We start from the raw sequence: 20,462 nt of genomic DNA on the forward strand, positions 1-20,462 counted from the left end.
GCTCCTCTGGTTTTATTCAGCTTCCTAGAGAGACTTCAGAATTCATGCTTTCACTTCCCTCTAATTGAGTCAGCAAGCAGTATGTAGCCAAGCCCAAACCTATTTTAGGCTTTAGCTAGAATGCTTTGATTATTTTTTCAGCTCAGAGGGACATTTGGAAGGCTGGTGCAGTACACAGTGTGAAGAAGCCTTCTGACATTATCTGAAGCAAAGGAGTGTTAAAATTCAGCCTGATTTTCACAGAAATTGCACAAAATATCTGATTCTGAAACTGGAGTTGGTTCATAAATCTGCGTGAAAACTTCCAGGCTTGGGAGATCTGAGCCAATAATACTGTCAGTCCATACCTTACCTTAGTCTTTGTGTTTATGATCAGTGTGGTGGCACATCACACACTTGATGTGTAGTGCAGGATGGGGGTAAAACAGCAGCTCACTGTTGCTTGTGAAGAGAGGTGACTTTAATGCTTGCTTTGCTTTATGTCCTGGAGCCGCCTGCTTCTGGCTGCTTAGGTACAGAGAGTGATGATAGTTCCTATATAAGCCATTATCTAAGTTAATGGTCTGCACAAGCAGTTCCTGGAGTCTTGTTAGGTATTTTTTAGCCATTATTTGAAGTATTTGCACTTGCAAATAATCAGTTTGAAAGTTACTCTTATTTGAGCTTTAATGTACCTTAAAGACCACATGCCATGAAAAGGGACTATCAACTGTTTTTTTAATTGGGAATTATTATAGTTCAGGTTGTGCAGTGCTTGTTCCAGAACATGGTACTAACAGGAGTTTTTGGCATGTATTATAGATGTTTTTTACATGAAGCTAAATTTTTCTTTTAATGCATTAATTATATTTGTCTTTAAGAGGCTTTTCTTTAGCCAAGATAAATATTGAATGGAAAGACATTTTCATAGCTAGGTCTTTGAAGAATAAAAAATTTATCTGCCCTGGAGCTGTGAAAGTGGCGGATTTATATAATTTCAGTAAAAAAAAAGGCAAAGTTTCAATGCTGATTTTTTTTTTTCTTATAAAAAATTTGAGATTTCACAAAACTGTAATTTTTTATAAGAGAGCAAAATGGAGACAAAGTAAATTCCTTGCAATTCTTAAGGAATGTATTTATATGAGCTGGTGTAATGTTTTATTTCCATTCTGGTAGAGATTTCTACCAGATTAGGGATTATAAGGATTGATTTCTTGGCAGCCTCACCTAAGGGAGTCTTGCAAGTCTCCTGCAAATAAAATCACCTTCAGAATCATTGTTCCATTTCTCTTTCTCCCTCTTGTGAGATTTATATACGTTAAGGGTCGTAAGCTGTCAGACTTTTGATCTGTACACATCTATACTTGTGATAAATTTTTGCCTTGGTTTTGAACATAGTAAATAAATACCAGTATTACTAGACAACAAATACTTTTGCACATTTATTCAGCCATAGTAGCGTGGTGGTGTAACAATAAGCAGTCATTGAGGGATTATCCTTTTTCTGAAAATATTGATGCTTCAATAGGAAAGAAGGAAGAGAATTTTTTCATAAGATTTTGTTTCATAGTAGCTAGTTTATAATTTTAATATATATCTAAAGATAGAAAAACACTTATTTCAAAGAAATCCAGAGCTCTCTCACCACTTCGTATGACAGAAGCATTTACATGGAGTTGCTTCAAATAAGATTGCAGCTTTCTGTAGGACATTGAGCAGAGACTGTTAAAGATTTAAACTAAATTTATACCAGATTGTGTTTATTGCTGCCTTTCTGTAGATGCAACTTACACTGACAAGAGAGTGTGTAAACTTTGCTGGGAATCATATGTTATTGTCATCATTGTTGCACTATTCCAGATCTCCTGCCTTAGTTTAAAAAGGAAGGGGTGAGTTATACATCAGTGCTTCCCAAATGCTTTTAATGGGGTTAAGCTTCCATCCTTACCTTGAAAAAACTTGGCTATGGAGCAGTGGAATGCAGGATAGTACAGGCTCTGGAGGGTCTCCATCAAACAGAGGTTTAAAGGAGGCTGAAACTCAGGGGTTTGGGGCAAAAGGGTGCCTTCTTTACTTTGTGGCCTTGAATTTTGAGTTTCTTCTCTGGAAGAGTGGCTTGCTTGGCAGTACTGATGAATTTAAAAATCAAGCTTTCCCACGTGGGAAGTTACTAAATGTGCCAATAAACATTTTCACCAATATGCAGAAGTTTAGAAAATAAATATGGCAATATTTCCTTATAAGAGATTTTTATCTGTTAAATTTTATTCTAATCACTTTATGGAGTCAACAAAATCTTGAAATGGAATTGCTTCTAAGTGTGGATTTTCTTTTTTATAGCACTGGTTGGACCATTCAAAATTCATTAAGAAGCAAATAAAAAGTAAGTACTATGTCTTTGCCTGTTTATTTTATTACTTCCTAAAGTATTTGAACTTAGTGTATTAGAACATGATAAAGAATGTTTAAATTTGGCCTTTAATAGAATAAATATTCCTTAGAAAATAGTTTTAATTTAATAGGTATTTGGCTGACTATGTTATGAATAAAGGTAGGAACCTTATTAAGCAGTATCCAGCCTTCAGAAGCCCTTGTTAAACCTGTGCTGTTTGTCTAAGTTAGAGAAGGTTGCCAGGTAATTTCAGTCAGATCTGTGAAACTAGGTTGCCTGGACACAGATTGCAGTTCCTGTCACTGCTTCTGATCCAGAACAGATATCCTGCAATTTCTTTCAGAGTGTGAATGGAAAAATACTTCATTGTGTAATGATTAATTTTTAATTTTTTTCCCAGATTATTATTTTAGAAGTTAAACTAGCAGAAATACCTGCTGTTTTGTCAAATGTAGTTTTGAAATAGCTGCTGTTTCATCAAAGGTAGTTTTGGATGGAGGGGTTGGTGAGACTGTGTTTTCTGTGAAAATTGTCTAAGGCAGGGAAGTAGCTCCTGGATTTTTGGTAATCTGGTTGCAGGCTTGGGTACAGTACAGCATTGGCATTAACATGTGTTATTACAGTACTGCAGTTGGCAACAGTCATGGGCCATGAAGGCATGGCTTCAGTGAGATTAAAATGCGTTTTTCAAGAAAATTGTTGACCAACTCGCAGGACCTGACAGAGATAGGTTGTGATTGCATCAGTGGTGCTCTCCCTTTCTTTCTGACAAGTCCCCAAGTATCTAGATGATTTTTGTAAAGAATGGAGTTCTTCAAAAACCTTTAGAATAGTTTGCTGTCACCCCATGGTGTGTGGGTGTCAGCCTGCTGCAATCCATGGTGAAGATAGCTGCTATGGGTAAGGTTTATCCTGTTTGGTTTTCTCTCCTCTTTTCATCACATCACAGACTGCTTTACCTTAAGTGACTAGCTGATTTGCAGCTGCACTTTCTCTAATAGCTTTGTCCTGGAAGATCAGTGATTCTGTAACACCTTCAGCCAGGTGTTTTTGTTATTTTTAATGTGTAAAGGGCCTGTTTTTAAAATAATTTGGCCAGTCCTGGCTCTGAGGAATGCTGAAGAGGGAAGCAGTTTGTTGGGTGTTGTAAAGGTCTGTTTCACAACAGGTTACTTTCCTTTACCTTGAATTCAGCAGATGCTTTGTGGAGAGTTCCTCTTTCATGATGGATGTTGCTGACTGCTGTCTTTGCCGAGTCCTTCTCTCACCTATGCAGACCTCACCAGTGGTGCCAAGCTATGAGCTCAGGGTCCTATAACCTGACTTATGGGAGCTGTAATGGAGACAGAATCAAAGCTCTAATTATTTGACTTCTGGCTGCATATAATTTAGTAGAAGGATTATTAATAGGCACATTTGCTTGTTGATGTGGTGTTACAGAAGACCTTAGAAAAGGGAGGAAAAGTAATTTTTCCATCAGTTAATACATCAGCAGGCAGTTGGTCGGATGATGAGGGTTAGGCAGATAAGGATGCATTGGTCACAGTTTCATGGTAGCTGGATAACTTCCTTCCTATTTTCTGTGTTACACGGGAAGTCATGTAGCATTCACCTTCTGACATTAGAAAACACAATTCTTGCAATCCCATGGAATTTTCTGTGTTCGTAGATGCCTTTCAGAGTCTTCCCCAGCACTTTTCAGTCTATTTATCTTACCTTTTCAAATTGATGTATTTCAATCAAAAGCTGATCTGTTGGGTAGGGTTTTTTTTTTTTTTTTGAGTAGTGTTTGTGCCTGGTAAGAAGGAGCACCACCCTCTCCTTCCCTCTTCCTTCCATTTTCCCCTGGGCCCAGCAACAGGGAATGTACTTGGAAAGTGCTGTCATTCACGATGTGCTGTGAGGCATCCCTCTTTGGACAAAAAATGTGTTTGCTAAATGGAAGATTACCTTGATAAATTTGCATTAATGAATATCAAAAAATATGGTAATCATATTTTTTTGCTTATTGCATGCATTTTTAAATTAAAAAAATATTTTCTTTGATGTATTTGAAAAATGTAATTAATTTTGGGTCTCTTGGGTTGTGGCATGGTGTGGGGACTGTTCTGCCTTAAGAGGACTGCAACGAGTATAAACCTTTTTTCCCCATTTAAAATCTCTGCATGTGCAGTTGGACCTCCATACACGTTGCATTTTCGAATTAAGTACTACTCGTCAGAACCAAACAACCTTCATGAAGAGTTTACAAGGTAGGAACTATGTCATGAAGAGTTTACAAGGTAGGAACTATGTGTGGCTCATGGGGGATTTAAGACATCTAAGGCACGTGCAAGCAGGTGATTTGAGCTTTCTTATTAAGAGTGCTCATTTTGTCTGCTTTCTTAGGTGTTTTCCTACTGTCAGAGAAACATCATGGTTTTTATTTGCTGCCAGAAAGCATTCATGGGCCTCTCCAATGCTGTGGAGATGCTGTGTTCTGGTGCTTGGAAGCTGGCAAAGAAAGACAGTGTTGGGTAGGGAAAGCTACAGACACCTGCTCTTGAAATCCTGCCATCCTCTGAGAGGGGTTTCCATTATGTCCTGCTAAAATGCCAGTGCCCTGCTTTGTTCCTCCTGGCCTGAGACTTGGGGGTGATTTAATAATGGCACCAAGGGTAAAGAATTGTGGGAATAGCCAGCTTGAGCTCTGGGTTGAGAGTTGATTGAATCACTTCTGCTTCCCCTGGTTCTCTGTAAAGCAAAAGGCTGCATTGCATAACGTCACTCTACAAATATCTGGAAGCTTTAGTTTCAATCTTCTGGGCTGTTTTTTGTAGATCCTTGCTAGATTTGTAGCACCTTGGTTCAGAGGATATTCTGAAAGCTGGGAAAGGAGCAGCTGTTGCAAAGGATGTACTTATCTGTATCTGCTTACTTTGTGTCTTCTCTGTGTAGTAGTATCTATCTTAATGTTACTTTATCTTTTCTTTTGTTCTGCTTCTCACCGTAGGGCTCTTTCTGTGTCTTCTAATTTGCTTGGCAATAACCAGTGTACTCCTAATCAGCCTAAGGTGTTTAAAGATGGTTGATTGTCGAAGTTCATGTGCATGTGATGTTTACATTAAACTTATGCCTGCAGGCAAATGATTACTGTCTCCCTTGCTGTCTCCTGTGCCGACCATGGGGTTTTTTCACTGCCTGAGACAAGATTAAAGGGCTAATTGTCACCACCTCATGATATAGACATAGAGTCTTCAATATTCATTATCAATTTAGTCCAGCAGTGATAATTCAATAAAAGGGCATATCCCTATAGATTGTATAATTAGCTTAAAGAAATCCCTGCCACTTATATAGCTGAGTATAAGATCTTAAGAGAATCCAAAAATCAGGATGATTTATGGACATCTCTAATGAGAAGATGCAGTTAAATTAGTAGAAATATTATGTGTTTTCTGGAAATTGATCTAAGTCTTCATACATCAGTGTGCATGTCTGAGAAGTATTACATTTCCCCTGTGGTCAAATTATGGCATTACTGTCTACCACAAGATTTCTTGCTTAGTGCTCTGAAGCATATGATCCTAGTGCCAGTGAGATTGGGTTTTGGAGCTATGTGATCATTGCTGTGATCAAGTAAGACATTTTGTCTGAAAGTATGAACCTCTGATGCCTTGTGATCTAATTATTGCTGAAATGTGACATTTTAGAAGACAATTTTAATTAGAAAAACACTTTAGTCAGCTAAATATTCAGTGTTGTGAACAATTTCCTGTAATTATAAGTTTGACAGAAGACCACTGTGAAACTGAAAGAAAAATTTGGGCTCCTTTTTTTTTTTTTTTTTGGGGGGGGAAGTAATTTTGAATTGAAGCATTATATAATTCTTAAATTTTTAATTATTTTAATTTGTGGAGGTTTAAGTCTTTATGCTAGTTGTATCATATTTTCCATGTAGCATGTTGAGTGAAAAGTGAAGATTAATAACTGTATACTCAAAATCATTCCAAGTGGAAGAAAAATCATCCTTAACAGTAACTGTGAACTTTCCAGGTAGAGGGTGTTTAGAATTCCTTCTGGAGGTCTGCTTTCTAGTAGACTTCAATTTCTAGTAAAGCTACAAAGATCATTTTCTCTTAATTAACACAGTATTGGGAAGCATCAAAACCCTTCACCTGTTCTATCATTTTTTCAGTATAAAAACACAGTTTAAATACAGTGCATTTTGGAAGACAGCTTCTGTCACTTGTGTGCAACCTGATTATTTAGTTTAGTTAGAAGGACAACAGAGGAACGAGTCTGTACTTGTGTGTTGTGGACAATTTTCTAGGGTATCTTGCTGATTTGGGGTAGCAACAATTGAGACGCCAGTGTGTGTCAGCCTGCACACAGAAAACATACCAACCAGAGCGGGGCTGCAGCACTGCACAAACCCCCTGAAACTCATAGGTACACTGCCCAGAGTCTTCTTGCAAATTTGGAAGAGTTCGTGAATCATCTGGACTATCAATAAGGGTGGGATGTATACTTGTTTACCTTTAATCTACACATGCAAATAGCCAGATTTGGTTGGCAGTCAGGTATTAGCCAAGTATGTGAATGTACCAAAGAGCTAACATGGATAAATCTGATTCTGCTCCAGTGTTATCATGAGAAATCTTAATCTTCCTTTTCATTTCTGTTTTCCCTGTCTGATTCCAACTATTTTTCCTTTGCCACATTCACTCCATAGTCTCTGTGATGAAAAAAAACCCTCTTTGTCTTTCCAGCATCCTTTGTAAAGACAGGAGAGGTTTGTGTTTACTGTGTTTGTGTTTACTTGTGTTTGTGTTTACTGTGCTCTCAGGAGTGCTTCATGCTTCCTTCTTGAGTCACTCATCTTTGCAAGCCTCACCCCACAGTGTCCAGAGCAATGCAGAGCCTCCCTCTGCCTTCCTGTCCTCCATACAGCCCTTGCATGACCAGGGCACTTGTGCATGCCTCAGAGCCCAGCTCTGAGTGGCATCAGTGAAGTGTGCCTAGAACTAAAGATTAGCAAAGCAACAACTTAAAATACTACGACAGTTTGAAGGCTGTAAATTCCTACTTGACATATTAAATAAATGTGTGAACTCTATGGAGATTTTATTTGGAACTTCTCTGCTATTTTTAAGTGACGTTCTGGTATGAACCTTTCCTTTTGCCCAATGTGGACTTTTTCCATGTTTTGTGTTTGAGAAGGCAGCCCTGAAGCCTACATGCCTTTATCTGTGTTTTGTTTCTAGATACTGTAGTTCGATTCCTGCCTGAATTAGGTAAGACCCAAGTTCAGGAGAACACTGGAGTGTTAGCAACATTTAGATTGCTGTGGTGTATGCTCAGACAGAGCACATCCTAAACAGCAAGACTTTGGACAATATCCTGAAACAACCAGTGTACAAAAAATATTCTTCTGTTTGATTCTAGTGAAAGCTGTGGGAGCTTTGAAGCTTGCAAGGTGTATCTGTGTGATCCCAAAGGCTTTTTTTTTTTTTTTTGTAAAGAACAAGTTACTCAAATTGCTGTTACTACTCAATGAATTGGGATAATCTTTCATTCTTTCAGCCAGTTGAACTAGAAGGATGCCACTGTAATTACTTTTGACTTTCTGAATTTTTTATTTCTCAGGTACCTGTTTGTATTACAGCTCCGGCAGGACATTCTTTCAGGGAAGTAAGTACCTTTTTACACTTGCAGCTGTAATTTAAAGAATTTATAATAGTTAATCTCCTAGTGAATTTTGGTTTTCTTTAGAATACAGACATATAGGCCTTTGTGAATATCATGCATATATTACTGACAAATAGAATGAGTAAAGATTTTGATGGATTGATAAGGTGATGGAAATGTTTAAAGAAAGTGAAAACAGTCCTGGGTTTTATGACTTGAAAATGTTAACATGGGCTTGCCACATTTTTTCAGTATGATGGGTGAAATAGAGGATGAGAAAGTTGAAGTACAACACTTTTTGTTCAGGTCAACTCTGAAAAAATACTTTGTGTTTTTATAGTCTTACCCAGACCGATATTCATTCACACCTGTACTATTTTTTTTTAATTACAGAAACAAAAAACTTCAAAGCCATATATTCTAAAATACAGTGTTAAAGTAAAAATGGTCCCCTAGTTGATTTAGTGTTTTCTCTGCTAGTTCTTGTTTTATGGTGAAGTGTATCATGTTTAATGCTAATCAGAATGTACCAACTTAGGAAATAATAATATACAAGTAACAATTGTAGATGTTTCATAGCATTAGTAGTTTGTGGAAGTTAATGTTTCCAATTTTCGTGTCAGGCTTCTTTTTAGCTTTATTGCAAGAGGAATTCACTGGCAAGAGACATGATTTTTATAGTTTCGTTTTTTGTTTTGTTTTTAAGACTGAAATGCCCATATGAAACTGCTGTTGAACTAGCAGCTCTGTGTCTTCAAGGTATGCAATCTTTTGAAAGTGGTTTGTCCTAATTTATTAAAAAACTCACCTACTGGTTTATTTTCTTTTGTTACTAATGCATTCTTACTGATCATATATAAATGCCATTCTTTTACCCAAGGAGAAGAATTTTAGGGAGATCCATTTCTTGACTTGCATTCGTAACTTCTGAACTATATTAGCCAATATCAGCACACCTGATATGGGGAGGGAGACTCAAAGCATGGCTAGACAAAAGTTTCCTGGAAACCCAGGGCTGATCAGGGAAGAAGGACCCAAAATAGCTCCCTACTGAGGGAGAAGCTGTGGTGTGTGCACAAGTACTACCACTTGAGGCTGAAGAGCCAGCTGGCCCTTCACACAGTTTGTGGGAGGTGGGTGCCTGTGAATTTGGGCTTCCTTCCTGCTGCCTGAACAGTGCCTTTGAGAGGCAGCCTCCACAGTGGGTGACTCAGGAGATGGTTGCAGGGCAGGAGGGAAGGAGTGGCAGGTACTAGAGAGGAGAAAATTATATGGGAGGGTAAGAACTAAGATCACTTCTGTGGCAGGAGCATGGATTTCACCATGTAAAAGCAACTCCAGTACACTGGATTTCATTACATTATTGTGCAACAGCGTGGGTTTTTTGTTGCTGCAAGCATGTTAATACAAATATTTGTTCCATTTTGAGAAATTTGCTTTGCAGATGGGGAGAAAAATTTTATAATGAAGCTCAAATCAAGTTCATTTTTCTCTAAAAGAAAGTGCAGTGAGCTGGACCATTCTAAGCAAATCAGCAGCAACATTAATTGAAATGGAAAAATTCTCTTCCTGTTTCATTGGTGGTTGGGCCATGGCACACAGAGCTTAGGCAGAGTTTCTTAGTTTAATCCAGCATTGGAAGTAACTCAGTGATTCTAGATGGGTTTGACAGGCAAAACTGGTGTAAATCTTAAGGCATTGCTTTACTGCACCAGTTGTCGCAACTGTGATTGTCAGGTATGCAAAGAACTGCTGCAGGCAGACTCCATTTGTCTTTTTGAGATGGAGGAAATGCAGAGCCCAGATTTAATTTGTTTCTTACATTTCCACAGAAAAAAACTGTGGTAGCCTCACATCTGGTCCAAGCAAGGAGGACCAAGCAAAGAATGATACGTTTATGCCTCAACATTTTGGGTAACAGCTGACACCTGTGATTACTGTGTAAATGCAAAACAATAGCTGTCCATCATGGTTATGATGTGTCCAGCTATCTACCAAAATTAATACTCTTTGATGCTGTCTGTGGGAACATGCTTTTATACTTTTTTGCTGTCTTTTTTTTTTCCTGTTTCAGTTTTCCACTGTTTTGACATCATTTCAATAAGCTTGTCCAGAATTATTTTATTATTGCAACTCATTCATTCTCTTTGCTGACATACATAATAATAAGCATTTTTGGTGTAAAGTTTGCTATGTTTTATTGACATTGGAAACATAATTAAGCAGCAAAGTATAAAGAAATTTCAATTTTTTCCTCCTCAGTGAGTTGCATTTTCTTTGTAAAATGCAGTCTTGCTCCTTAGTCTGGCTTTCCTAAGAGTGAGGAAAAAGCAATGAATTGCTATTTAGGCATCATTCTTTGAAAGAAAAGTCTTTTCACGGATAAGCTTTAATTTTCATACATGTGTTTTTATCAAGGGACTTTTCTGTTAAAATAATTCTTGGTTTCCAGTAGCAAGGTTGATTTTTTTGGGTTTTTTTGGTGAATCATCTTTCTAAGTGTTGATTTGCTGCCAGTGCCATGAAGGAAATGCTGTAGCAAGTAACATTGGTTTGTAGTATGGGGTAACATATGAAGCAGATAGGTAATATTAGGCTTCACTTAGGGGCTATCTGTGGAAAAATGTTATCATCAAATTTGAGTTCTCACTGTTACAGTTAGTTTTTAACTGCATCATTAGTGTTATATGGTCTTAGTGTTTAACCAGATATATTTTTGAAGCTGCTAATTATATTGAAAAGGAAAACATTTTCTCACATCTCCAGTTTTCAGTTCTAATCATAAGACATTTTCACAGAATATTGCAAACTTTTTTTCCCTCTGTATAAAAGAATGAGATATTTATTTTAAAATCTTTTTGGAGTTTTCAAAAACTTTCTAGGAAACCTCCTTTTGAAAATGTCCCCCAGGTTATTTTTGAAGAACACTGACAATGTATATACATGTGTTATGTAACACCTGCCCCAGCTTCCACCCTCCCCCCAAAAAAGTGTCAAAAAGGGGCATGCCAAAGCATGTCATGAAGGCAGAAATGAAGAGATGGGTGTTGTGCTGTGCCCTTGCATCTCAAAATATTAGTGCTGCTGAGCATCTCTGTGTGTCTTCTGTCCGACAAGCTCATTACTCTTCTCATCCCTATACCTCTTCTTTATAGCAGTCAGCCTATGTTGCCTGCTTTCTCTCTCAGTTAAGTAGTAGAGAAATCTCCCATGTTTTTCCTGGATGGTTGGCGACACATCAAACTTCAGATCCATACCTTTTTCTATCGCCTTGAATTCCTCCTTGCTAATGTGTTTGCTGTAGCTCCCTCTTATATACTGGAGACTGGACTGCCAGTAATTCTTAATATCTGGTTAAATAGGCTTCCAGCTTTGATGAAACAGCCACAGAGCTGAGATATCTGTATGTCCTTTTCTTCAACAGAGATAAGAATACTGTAACTCACTCTGTTGAGAGTAAAATGTGTGTGTGAGACAGTTATTAAAAATGAAGACAAATGAACACAATCTCTGTAATATCCTCAGGACTGCTAAATGTTTCAGCAAAGCTCAAGTTCTCAAAACCACCTAGTAGGTGTTATCAGCCAACAGATTGGATTTTGAATGTAACTTCCTATCTACTGATGGATCCTGTTAAATATTTTTGAAGTCTGGCTGTGACTGAAATTTTTGCAGCTGTTAAGTGTAAAAGCGCCCTGAAGGAATAAAACTGTTTTCTTCAAGGGATTTTGTTTCCCTCAATGCTTTTTCATTTTTATTTTTCTTTTGGTAGTAGTAGTAAAAATAGTAAACAGTTAAGAAACGCTGACTGACAAAGGCCTGGTTGGGAATCACATCATATGTCAGGTGACACATGGTATTTCTGAAGAGTGTATTTTCCACTGATGCTTTCCACACAGTCCTGCGGCAGTGACGCTGCAGCCTCTAAGGACAGCTGAGAGGCTCCAGGAGCAAAGCTGTCACAGACACAAGGCAGTCAGTGGTGTCAGTTGCCGAGATGCTCAGCACTTGCGGCTCCTGTTGAGCTCAGTGGAGTTGGAAAGTGCTCTGCTCCTAGAAAAGAAAACACCAGAGCCTAAGCATATAAGTAGAAAGTGACACCTTAATGGTGTTCATGTTTCAGCGATTTTCCTTAAAAATTATTAATCTGAATATTACACTACCACTGTGATTTTAAAAACCACACAGCTTTATCACTGGTTTAATGAGATTAGGTATTCCCTTCATGTTTTTACATGAACAGAAACATAACTCCTAAATTTGTCCTAAACCAGGAAAAATAACAACACATGCAATAGAATGGGAAGTGTTAGGGAGTGAAAAGTATGTAACGAGAGGAAGTTTCAAAGTAACCACTTCTAAAACAGCAGATGCATTGATGATTGTTTTTAATAGAAACTTTATTTCCTATAAGTGCTTTAAAATGCAGAGAATCAGATTTAGTTGAACTGGTTCAGTTATAACATTCTGGAAGGTCAGAATTCTGTACCACAACCTTACTCTGCTCCTGCAAATGGATTTATCTGACTTCTGCTGTAAAGTCTGGTTTGAATTTACTGGGGCCAGGAGTGAGGGACTGGGATGTTAACTTAAAGCATTGACACAAGTGCGTTCTGCAACATGCTTAGGAATTTGCAAACTATCCTTGTCTTTGTAGGGGTAATGGAATTAAATATTTCTGGTCATCCCAAGATCTTTGTTTTTAATTTCTCAATTGATTGATTTCAGCTGAGTTGGGAGAGTGTGAGCACCCTGAGCACACACCAGAGCTCGTGTCCGAATTCAGGTTTGCACCAAACCAGACTGAAGCAATGGAATTTGACATTTTTCAGAAATGGAAAGAGTGCAGGTAGAGTACCTGTGTGGGAGTGGGGTCTCTAGCAACAGGTTTTCTTCTCTTCTAAAGTCAAATCCTTTCAACAGGCATGAAATGGGAATTATGTTTGTCAGTGGAGAAGTATTGTAAAAAGGCTTTGAGCCCTCGCCTTCCCTAGAAATGGCAGGCAGTAATTTAGGGAAGGTTAGTGGGGTGAGTTTTAATTTTTTAATGGTTTTTCTTTAGATTATTTTGTAATAATTTAAGGAGGCGGGTTTTTTTCCTGTTTATGTTGGAATAAATCTCTTTCTCTCCCTTTCTACCCTTCTTTCATGCAAACATAAATTTTTTCAGGGTGTTAGCAAACTCATTTTCCTGTCTTTTGTTAATAAATATGTTATATTTTAGTGATGCTTTGTTACCTGAACTTACATCCTTACTGGCAATTATAGACCTTTTTGCATTTTCAGCCCTTTGTTTTATTTTCGTTTGGAAGGGAAGAGGGTAAAAACATAAGCCAAGCTTGAAATACCATTTAGTCATTAAGATTCGGGACACAAAGAAGAGGGTTAGGGGAATGAATCTGAAAGCATTTAAAGAGGACAAAAATTTTTGACCATAGAGTATGAATTTTATGTTCACAGGGGTAAGAGCCCAGCGCAGGCTGAATTGTGCTACTTGAACAAGGCTAAATGGCTAGAAATGTATGGTGTAGATATGCATGTAGTTAAGGTAAGATCCATGTGATGTTGTGTTTTATCAGTGTCAGGTCCCTGCCCTGGTGTGGGTCAGTCCCTGAGGAGTGTCCTTGTTATGGTCTGGGTTGTCCCATGGTCCCTCAGAAGTCATTCCCACCTGCAGTACTCCTCCTAAGGGTGCTGCTCTGTGCTCCCACAGCATCCCTTTCCACATGCCTTTTCCTGTGTCCCTCAGTTTCTTCCTGTTGTGTCTCCTTCCCCTGGCAGGAACTGCCTGCTCTTAAACAGGTGAGGTGAGGTATGGGCTGCCCTGGATACAGTGTTGGCGTGGGTCCATCTCCATGGGTCTCGGAGCCACTTTGAGCAGCACATGGCCTCCTCCCACAAAGGGCAACTTGCAGCCTCCTGTTGCCAAAATATGCCACTTTGCACTCAATACAGATACATATTCTTCTGCTCTGTAATGTTAAAAAAGTATGGCAACTTTATTGTTTAGTTTAAGACCTATGGATTTTGCAATACTACTGTATTAAGGTTTACACTGTTCATGGAAGATTGATTATTTATTCTGTACTTGCTTGCAGGGAAGAGATGGTTGTGAATATGCTCTTGGACTGACACCAACAGGCATATTGATCTTTGAAGGAGCCAACAAAATAGGCTTATTCTTTTGGTAATCTGCTTTTGTGTTATATTCCTTTTAGTTAAAATGTTGAAATCGTTCTCTTTGCATAATGGGATCTTGGCTTGTAATTTATCATTGAATCTACAAAGTTTAAAATCTGAAGGTTAAATCTGAAGGTAGATTAGCCTGGTTAGAAGTACCGCTCTTAAATGTGAAATAGTTGTAGAAATTGTGGGAACTCAAAATGTCTCTCATACATTTTTAGAGGTTCCAGGCCTTGGTCAGAAGCATTTTATATCACAGCAGGCAGCTGGAAACAGCTGTGATTTTGAGTTTGAGCCATGGAATGAATTACCAACTTTGAAGGTGGAACAAGCAGTCACAAAGGGTTAGATAGTATAGTAAAAGTAGCTACAAAGCAGAGGGGAATTTTTTTTCGTATTGTACAGGGGAGTTTTAGCACCTGTACAGGGGGGTTGTTATCTTGTACATGGGAGTCAGAAGTTCTAAGATGGAGGAAAGTGGGCTGATCCTGTTCTTCCTCCTTCTTCTTCCTTGCCTCCATGCTCTTGGTGATGTTGGCATTCACAGATTGGTTTAGAGTAGAAAAGCACCTTGTAATATAGGTAGTAGGTATTGGGGGAAAACTACAAACATGTTATACGTAATATATCATATAAAAGATAGCAGCAGCCCTGGGCGGGGGGAGAGGAGAAGAAGAAGACACCAGACAGAGAGGATGTCAGGGTGTGTGTGTGCCTCTACCCAGGCCGCTGACCAAAGGGCCGCAGCCCGCAAAGACAATCTTTTAGATAACCAACAATAAACTGCCTTGAGACCGAACATCAAAAGGCTGCGGAGTTTTTCTTTGGACACACAGGCTGGAGGAGAGACTTTACCACCACACGAGACCCCAAACTAAACCCAGGGTTCTCACAAGAAATAAAATTATTTTAATATTATTTTAATTCTCTTCTTTTTGACTCTTGTGTTTAGGCCTAAAATCACAAAAATGGACTTTAAAAAGAGCAAACTAACACTCGTGGTTGTAGAAGATGATGAACAGGTAACTTCTTTCTCTTACTTGGGCCTGATCCAACAAAGTGTGGTGTGTGCTCATGCTGGTAAGAACACAAGGGAGGCTCAGCACACTGTTGGCCCAGGCTGTGTTTCTCCTACCAAGGACAATAACTAATATCATGCATGCCAACTTCCAAAGCTTTTGTTTCTGCATTTAGGGCAGAGAGCAAGAGCACACATTTGTTTTCCGGTTAGACAGTGCCAAAACGTGCAAACATTTGTGGAAGTGTGCGGTGGAGCACCATGCTTTCTTCAGATTGCGAGCCCCAGCAAATAGTAAATCTAGTAGATCCGACTTCATAAGGCTGGGATCACGCTTCAGATTCAGGTATTTAGTGAAGTATCAGCAATATATTTATACAAAGGAGCAGGTACAGCTTCCAGCAGAAGGCAGCAGTTTACTTTGTTTATTTCTGTGTTTTAAGTGGGAGGACAGAATATCAAGCAACACACGGGACGAGATTACGCAGAACTAGTACATTTGAAAGGAGGCCCAGCAAGAGATACCCTTCTCGGAGGCATTCCACTTACAAGGGTAAGTGCAGGCATCTGTGCACTGAACTGGTCATGCAGGTGTCCCGTTAAATCCTAGAAATGTCGCATCACAATCATTACATCTGTACCACCGTATAAAAAGAGGAGTATGTCAGATCACCTAAAAAACCAGAATGTGCATGAAGCTTTTTTTGCCAGAGTTCGTCATTTCCCTCTTCTGTTTTTAATCTCTATGTACAATTAATTCTTCCACCCCCTTCTATGGAGGAAGTACCTATGTTTTCTTTTGTTGCTCTACTGAGGAGGAAAGAAAAGTTGCATAAAACCCACCAAGGCAAAACATGTAATGTTTTTTTGAAGAATTGCTTTTGAAGAATTGTGTCATGTGGGGTGGAGTAGTATCTAAAAGCCTTGCTGACTTTCTTATCTAGCCAGACAATTTCTTAGGGTTATTGGGCAGTCTCATTATGCAGTTGTGGCTTTCGTGACTGTAATGACATGTTATTCACCTGTTCAGGCTCTGACCTTAACTAGCTTGCCCTGGGAATTGAGATGTGGTGAATTGAAATGGAATGACAAGGAATTCATTTCCCTTTTGGTTTTGTAATTTGTCCTTAAAAACTTGAGCTTTTTGTTCCATGTAGAAAAAGCTTGAGCTTTTTGTTCTTCCTAGGAAGGAGCACTGCAGGATAACCCTCTCCAAATTCTGTATTACTTGAGCCTGCAGGTATGGCTGCCATATACAGTAGAGTGAGATGACATTCCCTTAGAATGTCTTTGCACTCATTTGCATTCCCAGAATACAACCCACAGTTCCATGAGCAGCCCTTGTGGTATTATGGGGACATTTTTGTCTCATTTACAGGTGGGGGGGGGAAAGGGTGACAAGCATGCATGCTTTTTAGAGGCTGTAACTCTTCCCCCTGCTTCCTTCTGTAGTACATGGAAGGAGTTTGTTTAACTGAAATGCAAATTTAATAAATATGTGAGATGCTGTTATGTGAGACAGGAGAGTCAACTATATAGTGTGGGTTATTTTGTAACTGGAAGAATGAATTCTTTAAATTTAATTCTTGCCATAACAGGATCTAGTAAAACTGCAGGTTTTGCCTTGAGTCTCAATGCTTCTGTACTTTTGTCTGTGAGATAGAGGCAGAAGAGAAAGTGTGTCTTATGCTTAATTATGTCCACTGCAGCCAGTCAAAGCTTCTTTCACACCCAAGTGATCGCCTTCTAGAGAGCTGAATAGCATGTTTTTAAGTTAATGCAAAAGCTCCCTGTAGGTTGTTGTCTTTCATGCATCTTTTGGCCATTAAGCCCTATACCTAAATGCAGCCCACGAGGGTTGGATTCTCTCCTAGTCCCTTTTGAGACTTCTACAGTCTGTCATTAACTTCCTGCATTCAGCAGTCAGTTGGATTTTCACTTTCTCTCTGAGAAGTTTTTCAGTTCTCCTGAAACACACACAGTCATGAAAAAGAGATGATACACCCCAGTTACTCAGCTGCCACCTTCACCATTCTTTCCAGCCTGTCCAAAGCAGAGGCCAAGACCTTATTCCTCAAGATTACTCTATGCCTCCCAGGATTCCCAACTGATGGGCTATTTTGGCTACCATTGTTCCCTGCAGTAAGACACAGGCTATTACCAGCTTTGTGAATACTCTGGTTTCTGAAAGATAGTGAAAATTTCTGCAAGGGGTAGTTTCTGATTTTCAATGGAGTTGATGATATTGGTATGGTACTACAGTAAGATGAGAAAAAAACCGTTCTGGTTGTGCAGAACGTACTCTGCCAAAAGTCCTGTTGTGGCATTTGCAAAGAATATGCTTTGCTGCTGTCATCTCTAAAGGGCTTTCACTCTTGCAGGACCAGAGGGAGATTTGTGTCTGCCTCATACTTTATGATGTTGCACAGAATTACTAGAATGCACAGGGCTGCACTTGAAATTCAGGCACTTCTGTGCAAATGTGTTTGTATGAGGATCCACTTTAGCCATAGTATAGCAGCTCAACAACAAGAGCTGCAAAATGGCTGATATTTCACTTATCTTAACATTTTGTGTTTGTTTCTTTTTAAGCAAACAATCCTGTGAAAGCAGCACAACTGTGGTAAGTGACTGCTCAGCTTCTCTCTACCTTTGAGTTGCTGTTCTCGGGCTAAAAGGATTTTGAAGACAATATCTGCTTTAGGATTTATAGAAACAGATTCTCTGGTGTGGGATGAATTGTTTTGGTATGTCTCATTATGCATCTTCAGATTCTTCTGCTTCAACTGTTTAATCTATTTCCTTTATTATTTTTATGTATGAAATCAGACTAAAGTAAAACGTACTTCCTTTTTGCTCACTGCTCTTATGCTAGTTTATCAAGCATAATTCGTTCATGTTTTTAAATCTAAAGCAAAGAAAAAAAAGCTTACACCCCTCTTTCACATGTTAACTGCTGTGGTGTATATTTTGAATAAAATAATGATGCCCTTAAGAATATGCATTTTCTCTGTAGTACTTCCCTGAACTAAAGAACATTGTGATGTAGATGTATTGATTACATAAGAGCATTTTTTTTTCTCTCTTAGTGCTAAAAGTACTCCTGAAGTCCATAACTACCAGGTAAGAGCATACCAGAGGAATATGTGGTAATTTCTATATTTTATGGTAAATATTTTTACTCTTTATAGTTTGTACAACTGTTTTACTCCCCTTTCCTTACTCTGGGGTAAGATTTTCTGATGGGTCAGAAATAAACAGCACCATTTTGGGGTTAAGGAGTTTTCTCTTTTTTCCCCTGTGTTCTTGGATGCTCTGCAAGCTGAGTACACTTCATTTGCCATCTTTTTTCCCTTCCGTTTCTTTCTGTGAATGTGGAAGTCTTTTGGACTGTGAATGTGATGGGCCCCAGGAGACTTCTGTAAGAGCAAGCTTTTGTCTAGAGGAGTCTCTCACAGTAGGTGATCGTGACAATTTCAAAGTTGCAATTACCTCCCTCATCACAACACTTAGAGAGTTCCCTGCTGGTCAAATGCTTGTTGGGATTTTTTTATACACTCCAGGGAAAACATTACCTGGTTTTCATCTGTGCTACTGACAGTCAGTGGGTACAGAGGAAAAACAAGCTTCCGAACTCTGTACGTACATGAGAACTTAGTCTTAACTCTTTTTATTAAAACTCTCAGCATTGACTTTGTTTTACTCTTTCTCCTTAAGATCTTATGGATATGAGAAGGAAGTCCTGTCACCAAAGACAGGAGACCTTCTGAAGCCTGCTCTTTATAACCTTTCTTACTCTCCACTTTTGATCAAAGGTGACATTTTTTTATGTGCTTTCTCTTAGAAGCACTAGATGTGCCAGGTTGTCTGTCAAACAGGAGAGCAATTTTCTTTGCATTGTCCCATGAGTGTGTCCTAATGAGCAGGGTCATCACCAAGAGGCTTCAAGTATGTGCTCAGTGACACGGGAGAAGGTTGGAAGCAGTAGGGTTTCTAAGGTTCACCAGGAACATATTCCTCATGACCCCAGGAAAATAAAAGTTAATAGGGAGCTTTAATATGATTTTATTAACCAGGTTCAATGTTTCCATTTGCAGCCCCAGTATCATCCTAATATACATCCTGCTCAGCCACACTGGCATCCACACACACCTGTGAATGTAAGGTAAGCAATCTTCCCTTTGTGAAGAAAAGATGATGACTTTATGTTACTCAGTATGAAGCTTTGGTGGCCCTGTTGGGCAGTTCTCTTCACATGAAAAGTTAACAAGTTAGAAGTATGGGATATAGAGAAAGTATTAAATAACTTCTAAGTTTTGCTTTGGAATATTAATTTTTTTTACTAGTTTATTTCTAATTCAAAATGGAATGTTAGTGATCTCCTGTAGGGAGTATGTTGGATAGGGAGCTGCTCTGTAGCTTATTTGCAAATTGATCAGTATTTGTTTGTATTTAATTTCCTAAGACAGAGAAGAAACTCATTTTAGTGTAAAGTTAAGTTTTATTAATAGTTATATTCTTGCAGTAGAGCACTGTTTTCATCTTTTGCAGAAATGTATATGAAAAAATGACAAGTACATGGAACAATTTATCAGGAACATTACAGATAATGAGTAAAATTATAGCACTGAGTTTTTGAGAACTGTTTCACAAAAGCATTCCTGCATGTGCTCTTGTGCTATCTTTTCGCATACCTTTTTGTTTGTAGTTAGTAATGAGAGACATTGAGTGAAAAGAAATTTTTGGAAGAAATTCAGTCCAATTAAAACCCACTTGGTGGAATGCATGGTGAAGGCATGCACCTGCTGGTGGATATGTGTCTATACATGTACACATGATAAAAACCAGCTACTATTTTTTCCTAATAAAAAGTAACCTTTCTAGATGACTCAGTTTTTTAGACAAATAATTACTGTCTTCAGTGAAAAATACCAATACCCTAATCTTTGTTTCTCCTTATCTAACATTTATATTATTACATCACAGTAGGCAGACTTTGGTTTTAGTGTGGGCAGGCTCTGGGGATGAGGCTAAGTTTAAAGTGGATGAAAAGACAATTTGGTATTAGTTTGGGTCTGAGAATGCAAAGGGAAAGGGCAAATACAGTATTAGAAATACTAGGCAGAGAAGCAGACAGGCATTGTCATCTCAAAATTCCCAGTGCACAGCAGTAAAGCAGATACTAAATATGTGTTAGAAACAGGAGGCTTGAAGATGTGT

General features: G+C 38.6%; 1 protein-coding gene across 5 annotated transcripts in view; it reads left to right on the plus strand.

The window, feature by feature from the left end:
- EPB41L4B (erythrocyte membrane protein band 4.1 like 4B) overlaps positions 1 to 20,462 on the plus strand; it is a 207,498-nt gene that overhangs the window by 98,154 nt on the left and 88,882 nt on the right. For all 5 annotated transcript variants that reach the window (XM_077784982.1, XM_077784967.1, XM_077784970.1 and 2 more), the window contains exons 3-15: positions 2,320 to 2,362; positions 4,545 to 4,623; positions 8,000 to 8,044; positions 8,748 to 8,800; positions 12,770 to 12,890; positions 13,502 to 13,589; positions 14,140 to 14,228; positions 15,177 to 15,246; positions 15,419 to 15,588; positions 15,686 to 15,795; positions 17,835 to 17,865; positions 18,332 to 18,365; positions 19,340 to 19,407. In XM_077784982.1, the coding sequence (XP_077641108.1) occupies positions 2,320 to 2,362; positions 4,545 to 4,623; positions 8,000 to 8,044; positions 8,748 to 8,800; positions 12,770 to 12,890; positions 13,502 to 13,589; positions 14,140 to 14,228; positions 15,177 to 15,246; positions 15,419 to 15,588; positions 15,686 to 15,795; positions 17,835 to 17,865; positions 18,332 to 18,365; positions 19,340 to 19,407 (1,001 nt within the window). The remainder of the gene's footprint in view (positions 1 to 2,319; positions 2,363 to 4,544; positions 4,624 to 7,999; positions 8,045 to 8,747; positions 8,801 to 12,769; positions 12,891 to 13,501; positions 13,590 to 14,139; positions 14,229 to 15,176; positions 15,247 to 15,418; positions 15,589 to 15,685; positions 15,796 to 17,834; positions 17,866 to 18,331; positions 18,366 to 19,339; positions 19,408 to 20,462) is intronic.

The sequence above is a fragment of the Lonchura striata genome, chromosome 1 (assembly GCF_046129695.1).
Source record: "Lonchura striata isolate bLonStr1 chromosome 1, bLonStr1.mat, whole genome shotgun sequence".
Taxonomy (NCBI): domain Eukaryota; kingdom Metazoa; phylum Chordata; class Aves; order Passeriformes; family Estrildidae; genus Lonchura; species Lonchura striata.